The sequence below is a fragment of the Armigeres subalbatus genome, unplaced genomic scaffold, assembly GCF_024139115.2.
Source record: "Armigeres subalbatus isolate Guangzhou_Male unplaced genomic scaffold, GZ_Asu_2 Contig561, whole genome shotgun sequence".
Taxonomy (NCBI): Eukaryota; Metazoa; Arthropoda; class Insecta; order Diptera; family Culicidae; genus Armigeres; species Armigeres subalbatus.
Genome location: NW_026943327.1, coordinates 125,977 through 137,800, shown reverse-complemented (window position 1 = coordinate 137,800; position 11,824 = coordinate 125,977). Strand labels below are relative to the sequence as shown.

General features: G+C 39.1%; 1 protein-coding gene across 4 annotated transcripts in view; it reads left to right on the top strand.

Annotated features, from left to right (window-relative positions):
• The first annotated feature begins 538 nt into the window (after positions 1-538).
• LOC134204390 (centrosomal protein of 135 kDa-like) overlaps positions 539-11,824 on the top strand; it is a 120,922-nt gene continuing 109,636 nt past the window's right edge. For 2 of the 4 annotated variants that reach the window (XM_062679208.1, XM_062679207.1), the window contains exons 1-3: positions 540-867; positions 928-1,186; positions 1,251-1,444. In XM_062679208.1, coding sequence (XP_062535192.1) covers positions 697-867; positions 928-1,186; positions 1,251-1,444 — 624 coding nt within the window. In that variant the 5' untranslated portion in view covers positions 540-696. Of the gene's footprint in view, positions 868-927; positions 1,187-1,250; positions 1,445-11,824 lie in introns of all 4 variants that reach the window. The other 2 variants (XM_062679206.1, XM_062679209.1) reach the window with 2 other exon arrangements.

The following is an 11,824-nucleotide window of genomic DNA, read 5'->3' as shown; positions in this document are numbered from 1 at the left end:
TATTTTCAAAATATGTGTAGGTCCACCCTAAAAAACGGCCAAGCCACTCGTTTTTTTCTGTCTGGGATAAGCCTTCTCCAACTTCGGGCCGATAACGAGATTTTTTTCCGAACCGTCATCGGCCCGACCTCGGAGAGAGAAAATTTCCCCTCCCGAAAAGCCTTATCCCGTGTTTACTTTCGAAAAATGCCATAAACAAAGGGTCTATGAATGACAAGCAAATACAGAATGACTTATCAAGAAGGCCTATTCCGGAGAAACAAATGAAAATAGACTTAAAATTTTATTTTAACGATTTCGACACATTTTTGCATGTTTTCGATGCAATTAAGGTTACGGATGGATAGATAGTGTTGATTATGTGCTTTTCGGAGCTTTTCTGCTTAAAATATCATAAACCTGGGAAATAGGAATAGAAATTGTGATGCATTTTTTTCGAACGGCATTTTCTCAATGTTTACGTTTTGGCTGTAGGCCCTTTTCAAATGTTACGCGAGAAAAACAGTTATTTTTTTACTGTTAACTGTCCCGCGATTTGTTTACATCTCTACGTTGAAATTTGTACACAAACCTCGAAAACCGTTGCTATTTTGATGCATGGTGGTTTTAGAATTGATTTTTAAAACACTTTTTAAATTGTTCAATAAAAGTTGAAGCCAATCTCACAAGAAAAGCGCGAAAGCTACTGTTCTAGGAATGGATATCGACACGCTCCATTTAGATTTGCGCAAAAGGTTGAACGTACTAGGCTTCAACCATCCGCTTCCGCTTGGAGCCATTGGAATCGTTTCTGCCATCCTGGACGATCTGATCAAAACCTCAGAAAAGCTGAAGTCTTCCAAACAACAAATTTGCCATCTGGAACAAGTAGGTCGAAGCAATCTTAGGTTTTCAGTTGTCTTATTAATTCGAACTGACACTCTATAGGAGAAAGCTGCTTGGGATCTGGGAGTCGAACCGTACAAGTGCGACAACTCCCGATTGCTGGCCGAGTGCAACGAGCTTCATTTGGAACTAGTAAAGCAGCGCGATAAGTTTATTCTGGCCAACACCGAACTTAAGTGTCGGGTGCGGAACTTGCAAACGGACAAAAAGCAACTAGAGGACAGATGTTTGCAAGCGGAAGCCAAGATTCGCCAGCTTCAGTGTGGGGACAGTAAATCCAGAAAGGATGGTGCAAACATGCGTAAGAATATTTTAACTACTATGGTGATTGAACTTGTTTACTAATAGAATCATTTCTGTGGCAGAACGAAAACCATTTGTGTCTACGGTGAGGCCAGGGCAGTATCAACCGCCAACCTGTTGTGGAGGCGAGAAGCGTGAAGGAAAATGTGGTGGCGCGTGCAGCCCAGCTCGCAAAACGGAAATATTGCACGAAATAGAGCATTTGCAGATTGAGACCAAAAATCAGGAGGAAGTAATCGAGGCATATAAAAAACAGGTAGGTGTCGAGGAAAAGGTTTCCTGCAAACATGGAGAAAATATTGTTTGGCTAAAATTTTGGAAATGTAAGAAAATTTGTGGGATGGTTTTAAGGATGTCAATCTGATTCATATGTTCAATGATTCAATGTTGTGTTCAATTTTATTTGCAATCATTATTATGAGATGTTAATTGCAAACTTTTGAAACTGCGATTATGTATTTATTTTAGTCTAGTCTAGTCTAGTCTACACATACACAGCCAGTTCGTGAAAGAATCCTGGAAAGTGATAAACTAGTCGACTCGGCAAACGTTGTCCTGCATAGTAGGCGAAAATAGGCGTTCTGAACTGCCCAAGCAAAAATCCTACACAAATCTTAATTTCAGTTTTTCAAGATTTACTCAACTTAAATCGTAATTTTTGTAAGAAGAAATATCATATAAACCCGTCGGAAACATTAAAGAACATATCTGCTGAAGGAATGAAGAATATCCATCCAGCCGTTTTAGAGTTATGCGGATACGAACACAGACCATTTCATTTTTATTATACCTACTAGCCGACCCGGCAGACGTTGTCCTGCATAGTAGGCGAAAATGTGCGATGAACTGCCCATGCAAAATTTCCATACGAATCTTAGTTTTAGTTTTTTACGATTTACTTAACTTTACTCGTGATTTTAGCATTAGGAAATATCATATAAACCCGTCGGAAACTATAACGAATGATTCTGCTGAAGAAATGAAAAAAATCCATCCAGCCGTTTTCGAGTTATGCGGATACGAACACAGACCATTTCATTTTTATTATATAGATAAAAATAGAAGATGCAGTTCAAACATAAAAGCGGCCAGGCCTACTGTGCAGTGTTGTTAAAAATTGTTTTGGATATCAATACTCAACTTGACTCCACATTTAAGCCATAGAACGGGGACATTTTGTACCAACCGCTCTATTGCAATATGAAGTAATGATTGATTAATCATTGGAAGTGACATAGCTAAGCGTGGGGCGTACTCGAGGATGGAGAGATGCGACCTTGAACCGTGTTTTGTGGCGTCAAATTGTTGATTCAGTGTTATCTTTTTAGATGTAGACTAAATAAATGAAATGAAATGACATAGCTATCAGCATCTTGGGATGGAACACAGTTTTTAGTCTAGTGCCCTGGCTTATACAATGATTGATAAAAGTATTCGTATGGATTTATACAGATAATCATGAAAACATGACGAATGCTTAAGTCTATCAGAGTACATATAAGCCTAGGTACAAGCGCCAATACTCGCTCTCTGAAACGAGAGAAAAAAAAAGAAAGAAAAAAACAAAAGTGACTAGAAACACGAAAGGATTCATAAGACGGTGGAAATATACCATATTTACTTACACCAGCTCCATATTTCCATCCCTGGAATTGTTATCTCGATTATCTCCGTCAAAAACCAACTTATTGGAAACTTTTTACTAAATTCATAAAATATAATGAATCTTTTGATCCAAAATAGGAATACTTGCGGATATGTTAAATGTAAAACTAGATTATCCATGCCAAAACACAACACAAAACATTGTAAACATGTTATTACTTTCATGAAATATTATTACACTTTTGGTAATAATACTTGCATTGACTTGTACCTTTTCGCATTTAAGGTAAATCGAAAACCACTAACCCGTAACGCTGGGTAGACACCTTTACATGGTGTGTTACGGGGTAAGATCTACCACGGTTACATTGCCAGGCTACAGACAAATCCTGACCCAACGAATACCTTCCTTATTATTCAACTCCGTGGTATTTATGAGGGTGTCGCTAAGTAGGTGGCCTCTCGTTAAGTAAGTACCACATCAACATTTCCTTCCTCTCCCTCCCTATCAGCACAATTCAGAATGTTTTGGTTGCAGGAACAGGTATATGACCGAATTCTGTCGTATATGAGTAATAGAAACTTGTTTACAACATGTGTGCTGCTCGGGCTAGTTACGATGAAGATGGGCGTGGCCAGGAGTAGTAATCCTCATGCTTTTGTTATTTTTGTTTAAGACTGGAATCAAGGACCACTCCCCTTCTTGATTTCTGATAGCATTCTAGATAAGGATCTCAAAAATAAAACATGAGTATCACTAGTGTCCAATCTACGAATTACACCGTAACAATGCTAATGCTAATGCTAATGCTTAAGGTAAATCGAAAACCACTGGCATTTTTTTATAATTCGCCAAAATTTTTTTTGTTTAATAGTAGCTAACAATGGTGGAGGCTCCTCAAATTCAACCAGTTTGAGCATGAGTATGATTGATCGCCCACGGTTGCTACTCCGTTATTGCCAGGTCAGCTGTAATTACACAGAGAACCAACAGATGATGTTTGGGACTAACATCATCCTCAATGTGTAAGAACTGGTGACCCAAATTTAAGCAATACCAGCGCCGGCCGTGTCCGAATGCAGGTCAATTAAGGAATGGGTAGGAAAATGTTGACGTGATACTCGCTTTGATGGAAGCGAAATTAAATTTCGATGACCGGCCGACCGCTCTGCTTACTGGAAAATATTGGCAAACGGTGTGTAAGGTGTAGCGAAGCTACAGGAAAACATTCAAACGCGCACTAATTATTTTAGTTTCCAACCGACTGCACAACATTCGGCAAGCTTAGCGAAAACACATTTATGTTCCGATCGACTACATAAAGCAGAAAAACGATCCGGCTTCTGTTAACATTTTGCATGCTTTACGAGTACACGAGCAAATGCGCTCCAATTAATTTAATTTTTGACCGACTGCACAAAGCAGATCAAAACGATCTGGCTTCCGCGAAAACCTGACATGCTTCCAGAAAGCATAGAGAGCACTGAATAATTTATGTTCCGATCGACTGCAGAAAGTAGAAAAACGATCCGACTTCCGCGAACGTTCTGCGTGCTGTACGAAAACACGATCAAATTCGCACTAATCAATTTAATTTCTGACCAACTGCACAAAGCAGAACAAACCGATCTGATCCAAAAAAATAAATAAAAAATAAGCGCTCAAGGATTGTGATAAATTTGAAACATTTTTTTGCCACTATTCGACTTTGTTGATTTACTGACAGAACGAAAGATATGTTCGGAATTACACCCAACCTGGGTGCTGCGGATAGAGCCGCTTTTCTGCTCTCAAGCGAGTAGCGGGATATTTTGAAATCAATCCTATAAGCAGAATTATTTTGTAGTTCTCCGGCTGTCAAACATTTCCCGCTCTTCAAATTTCTCTTTCCATGCTTCATGAAGGCGCAAAAATGCGCGAGACTCTACATGACTTTACGGTGGTTTATATACATCCCTGCTCCAATCAGCTGCTGAATCTCGTGAAATCTCGTAACGAGTGCTTTTTAGTTGCATTCCTACTAATTATCCACTCGAAATATAATGTGAATATATTTGTTACAAAGAATGCAAAGCTCAAACTAAGTTTATTTTTATGTTTTCCCCAAATAATAACAATACTTCTCAATATAAGATCTAAAACGAACATAACCAAAATCTTCAATGTTTGGCTCCGGCACAATTAGGCATTGTACGATGACGTCATCAAAAAAATTTGACAGTTCACAGAGCTTGTTTACAAGGTGTTAGAATTTCATTGCGATTTTTGTTCCGAATTGTTTCGTTGTAAAAAGAATTTGTTTAAATCGAGTTACTATACTATAATGTACCCGAAAGTAGTTAGCCGGCTTTCAGCGCACGCAAACGCATTGCCCACGGAAAGCAGAAACCGATATGTACAAAAAATTCGTCCTATCGGATTCGTGGACCCGTACGACGTACGAATGAATACGGAAGAATTTCCTACCACGGTAACTTCAGGTCACATCGTTGACTACCTGGTGAACCACGTATCCCCTACATCAAAAGTAGAGTTCCGCAAAGATAAAAGCTTGCAAGCCTACCGGAAGTTTGAGGCTGGTTTCGTGTCCACCGTTCAAGGGACCATAATAAATGATTTGCATGTAATCAGAGGAAAGGTAAAGTAAACATGTATGCACGTTATATCTGGTAGTAATGATGTATTTCTATATCTCCAGGTTTCCCATTCTATGAGGCTAAACCTGCCACCCCTAGTGGCCTGGATGATAATTGATCGAAACGGAAACGTCCAATCTGCACACTGCAATTGTGTAGCAGGATTGAGTGAAGCTTGCTCACATGTTTCGACGATTCTGTTTGCATTGGCAAATTTGCATACAATGGTGTCAACATACAAAGTAAGTTCTTAGTTTTAATCATTCTAATGTTATCTTATAATGATTTTTACATTTGCAGCTAAGTGTAACGGAATTGCCATGCTACTGGGCAAGGCCTTCAAAAAAAATCAAAGATGATTTAAATCATTCCGTAAAAAACATCGATTACGGTTTTAAAGTTATGAGGATGGATGACATAAATATCAGTTGCAATCGAAATAATTTTTTAAGCTTCGTGAGAGATTTGAAGCATACAGCAGGATCGAAGAAATTCTGCGATGGTATTAATATCATGTGTCAATCTTGCGAAGATAATATAATTCCGGACTACGTATTTCAACAAAGAAATATACTGCTACAAAATTTATTCGATCCAACGATGGAAGGACAATCGATGCACATTATTAACCAAGCTCTCCCATCCATATTGACAAACTTATCGATAAGCAATGACGAGATTGAAGCTGTGGAGCGACTAACAAGAAAGCAGTCGAGATCGGATTTATGGAAGTTAGTACGCATTGGACGTATAACTGCATCTATTATGAAAGAGTGCATGCATACATCCACTAATACCGTGCCTTCAAAAATGACTCTTTTGAAGAAAATTTGTTATCCGAACTCTGTGATGTTCGATAGCGAAGCAACATCGTATGGACGACATCATGAACATGAAGCAAAACAAGCTCTAATGAAGAAAATGAAGTGCCATGATGCGGTTGCTTTCAACGAGTGCGGGATTTTCATTTATAAGACCCAACCATACATAGCTGCCACACCGGACCTAATGATGACCTGCAAGTGCCACGGAAAAGTTAGTATTGAGATCAAATGTCCATTTCGACTTCGAAACAACACTAGTTTCAATCAACAGCTATCAATTAGTACACTAGTTGGTACATCTAACCCGTTTTTAGAATTTCTGAATGGAGAATACAGTCTGGTGAAAACTCATACTTACTATACTCAAATTCATGTAACGGATTCTAACTTCGGTATGCTTTTTGTCTGGAGTAAAGGAGAACAGCTTTGTTTGCTCATCGATAAAGATCCTGTATTTTGGGAAGAAGCGTGTGAAAGGTCTAAGGAGTATTTTAAAAACATAATTTTGGTTGAGCTTGTTTCAAATTATTTTTCAAATCAATTAAAAGAATAGATTTATAAAGTTTCAATCAATTTATTAAAATCTGGATTATCACTTACTCTAAGAAATACAAAATTAAAAACTGCTAAAACTTGTGTCTCTAATTTTCGGGATATGACAAAGTTATTGAATAATTGGCTTGTTTAAGTTACAAAGAATACATGCTACTTTCACGATTAATTCAATAATGCTGAACCCGTTTTGAAATCGGGCCAGTGTCTTCACAATAATAACGTTATACAGAATCTTATATTTCTCTCGCAACAATCCAATGATTCTCTCAATGTGAATACGAAGAGCAGTGATTTGTTTATCCGACACTAGCTCTGTAGGAGTGAACTGTTTTTTGTTTTTCAAAAATGTTGGTATGTTTAAAATAGCCTTTCGCTCTTTTACCAGTTCTCCGATATTAAAGCCTTTATCGGCTAGAACAACATCATTCTCTTTCAGACATTTTAAAAATCCACTTTTTTCAAAAATTTCACGATCAGAGCACCGTCCAGCGTAACCGGTCGAAACAAAACATATGGTACTGTCAGGATGAGCAGCTATTAGAAATTTTACTGTCTCGCACTTCTTATAATTGCTGTAATGGCATGCAGCAGCTTTTAAATTTCCTGGGGTCTCGCATCTGACTTCAAAACAATCTACGATGAAGACTCGTCTCTCTCCGTAAAGTTGCTTGAATGTTAGCGGTGTATGTCGCATCAAATTAGATACACACGTTGGCTCAATTGCCCATTGACAACAATGGTACATAATATACAACGTACGGTGAAAGTATTTCGATATAGTGCTAACGCTAACATTATAGTCAAAAGCTAAAGAAGCCAGTGGAGTATTTAAACGCAACTTTGTCAGCGTCATCACGAACATCTGTTCTGTAGATAAATGGCAGTGGGGCTCATCTAAATACGGCTTAAGGTATTCGTACAGGTTCTGTAAAATTTGTCTGCTGTAAATGCCGGTGTAATAATTACACTTCGCATCAGTGGACAGAAACTGTATACCTCTTTTATATGAGATTACTTGTTCTTCAAGCTATTGATCCTGCAGACGTGTCATTTCGTTCAAATATTGTTGGAAAGTTTCATTAGCGCTTTTGAGTGAATCTGTAAAAAACACATAATATATAAATAAATAAGCTTTGCTATAATTTAACACCACTTACCTCCCACTTGCAAGGCACGATTCAAGTCATTTGAGTCAATACCCGAAACGTTCGGTAGCTCTTCGAAGGATGATGCATCAGTATCGGTAATAGAGTCAAGCGAAATCTGGTGTTCATCTTCACAATCGATTGCTCCTGCCTGGAAGGAGTCCGGTTGAGGTCCATACTGTACACTGTGTTCAACACTTTCGGACTTTTCTTCGATGTTCGTTGTTTCGCCTTCCTGCTTGGATACCAAAGTATCACAGTCGTTATCGTCAAGACCAACGAAACTCGAGCATGAGCTGCTGGAATCTAAGCAAGAGTCATCCGGTTCGAGTAAGTTTTTAGACGGCACCCAATCCACTTCGTTGACGTCAGTAGCTCTTGCAGGCTTTCCTAAACATGGGATAACTGAATGAAATCTTATTTTTACAGTACCTAACCATATATTTACCGGAATGAAAATGCCGCGAGCAAACGTACTCAAATTTCCACCGGAAGTTTTCCGACAATTTCAATGCGTCGAGCCAAAGTTTTCTCCGTTTAGCGTTCAAGCAATTGACGTGATAATTTTTTGATTCCGAACGGAATAGATAGAAGCGACACTCTTTCCGATTTTTTTTAGATTCGCACTTTTTTAAAACGCATGTCCTGGTCATTTTAAATTATTTAATTTAGAAATTTCCTCGAAAAATGTTCACCGATAACTTCTAGTAACGCAACTGCCGAAAAAAGTTAAAGTCCTTGTGAACAAGCTCTGTGAACTGTCATAAAGTGAGGTTATGTGTTCAAGTTTGCAATGCGCTATAGAGAATTTTGGCTTCAGTTTGACAACCAAATCGATTCTATCCGCACCACCCAGCACCCAACCAGCGACTGACATACCCTCCAACAATTCTTTACAAGAACCCACAAGCCTGTACAAGAACTGGGCATCTGCAAAACTGCTAGACTCTGTAAAAAATGTAAGCTCACAATCAATCATTGTAAGAAAAGCTTGCAAAACTGTAACGTCCCATACAATACTTGTATGGGAATCCAGCACCATAGACAAACAGACGTAACAGCCTGTGCCAGCACCCTCGCATACGCCCAGGTCGCATACAGGCACCGACAGGCTTCTGCACAGAACTGCTAAAAAAACCAGCAATCACAGGATGAGTGTTAGTAACTACAGAAACTAGATCTCACTGACAATGTATCTATTAAACCTATGGACAGGAGCAGATAGAAATGGTATTGGCCAACGTAAAGTCGCATATGAAAAAGAACAAGTGTCCAAAGTGAAGACGATATAGGCGCATATCTCTATTTGACCACATGCAAAGTGTACTATACGGTATCCACTCCAGACACGCATCAGTCTTGACATACGACCCTACGATGCAAATGTTTGGAAAAGACCGAATGAAAGAGAATGTAAATGGAAACGGCTCACCGGGTAAAGTCAGGCATCCGGTCCGATTCATCACATACTTGATGGATTGATTAATTCATTCCAATTACTTATATATCATTTTCTTCACTGAAAAAAACATGGAAAATTTGAAATTTTATACGCGAAAATAAACGTCTGCTTCTTATCACGGCTCACTATCACTCCTCAAATTCAACCAGTTTATATATAAACTGCGATTATGTATTTATTTTGAAGACAAAACTGATATGATGTATACAAATGAAAAAAAAAAAAATACTTTTTTTGCCAGTTTGTGCCAGAGTTAAACCTAAAACAAACATCTACAGGGGTTAGACAAAAAGGTTGAGATAGGCAAAATTTTGTCGAAGTTCAAGTCAGCATAACTTTGCGTAGAATGATCCGATTTTGATGACCATCGGACGCGGACACTCATCTAGTATACTATCCCTACGCAAAACCTGAGATTGGTCCTCGGCCTGCGGAGATGTTCCGGGTTTTCTGAGGATTCGTTCAAGATGCGTTTTTTCCACTGCTTGTCATTTTAAATGAATTTTACTTTCATCATGTTTTATGCTTTGTCCAAAAACTAGAACTAATATGCCGACCAATGGTGGCTGTAGAACGAGAATCCATCAAAACTACGCAGAGATATGGCCATTTCCGTAAAAAAGGTCCCGGGAACATGATGAAATGATAACAGATCGAAATAATGCAAATATGAGTATCTAACTCCATGGCTTTGCGAGACGATGATTACAGAAACATTTCTATAATGATAGTGTCCACTGCCACCCTTTTAACCGGTTCCAAGGGCCTTCCCGGAAGAGCCGGTTTTGGCACCATCTGGAACCATGCATATATGGGTGTCAAAATTCATGTTTTGTCAAGACGATGAATATAGAATCTTTATTAAATATATATTTTGAGGACTGTAAGACTCTCTGGCCAATTTGTAACAGGTTCCGGATGTTCTGCAAAAGTGATATTTATTCAGGGTGTATGGCCAATCCCGTACCGTTTTCACGAAAATGGCCATATCTCTGCGTATAACTAATGGATTTTGGATCTGCAGCCAGCATTGGTCAGCATATTAGTTCTAGTTTCTGGGGAAAGCATAAAACAAGATGTCAGTAAACGTCACATGAAATGACAAGCAGAAGAAAAAATGCATTTTCAACATACCGTCGGAAAACCCGGAACATCTCCGGTGGCCAAGGACCTATCTCAAGTTTTGCATGGTTCTAGTATACTAGAAGAGTTTCCACGTCCGATGGTCCCAATTTCATCGAAATCGGATTTTTCTACGCAAAGTTATGCTGATTTATAAGCGGGCTTGGTAGTCATATGGCTACTGCTTCCGCCTTATACGCAGGAGGTCGTGGGTTCAATCCCAGGTCCGTTCCATTCTACTACTTTGTATCTTTCTCTATATTTCACATGTTCTAGCAATCGCTAGAACTGGAAATGGACTTCCATACCGTTTCCATTACTATTCCTATACCTTCAACTTGAGTATTCTAACAGTAATCTGCTAGAATTGGAAATGAACTATAAAGCTCGTTTCCTACATCCAATTAGAAATTCCATCAGTTGCCTTCTCCTATCTATCACATTGGCAGCTCGTTAACCAAGACGAACCTCTGCCTCTCGGAACCTAACCCAAAAATTCCAACAAATTCCGCATGAACTCGTGACAAGTGCAGAGGTATATTCGGCTTGCAGTGGGCGAGTGATTGTATCATCATTTCCTCCCACTTCCCTACATTGACTTGCATTCTGACGTGGCAGGCGCCAGTATGACCTAACAAATGAGATCACCAGTACTTGTACATTGATGATGTGTGCTAGTCCCAAGCAAACATCTGTTGGTTCCCTGTGCAAGAACAGCTGATCTGGTCATAATGGAGTAGCAATTACGAGCAGTCAATCAAGCTCAAGCTCAAGCTTGCTGATTTAAACTTCGACAAAATTTTGCCTATCTCAACCTTTTTGTCTAACCCCTGTATATGATTATATACCATAAAAAACTATCAGGGCACCCGATTGAAGCGATTTGGATAGGAAGAGTGGAATCGCCAACTTCCTATTGTTAACATCTCGTGGATAAAGGGCGGGCTCTTCTCCCCATCTATTGGGTCATTCTGGTAAACGAGAATCCGAGTACCAACCTCCACCGCGGTTAGCTCTCTTTTTTGCAAATTGAATATCTTTCGGATGCTTGATTTGTCCAATCTCCACATGTGCTTTACTATTGTATATCCACAGCCAAGCGAGTGCACATTGTTTATTAAACGAGAGGATCGCACTCCATGCCCCCCAGTAACTGCCTGGGCGGGACGGTATAGAATGCGAATTCAATCGCACTCTGCTGTGCCAAAGGCTTGCTTGGCTAAAGCATTTGATGAGTTTGATTGCCTTTGACTTACCTAATAGTATCATCATCATAACTTAAAATT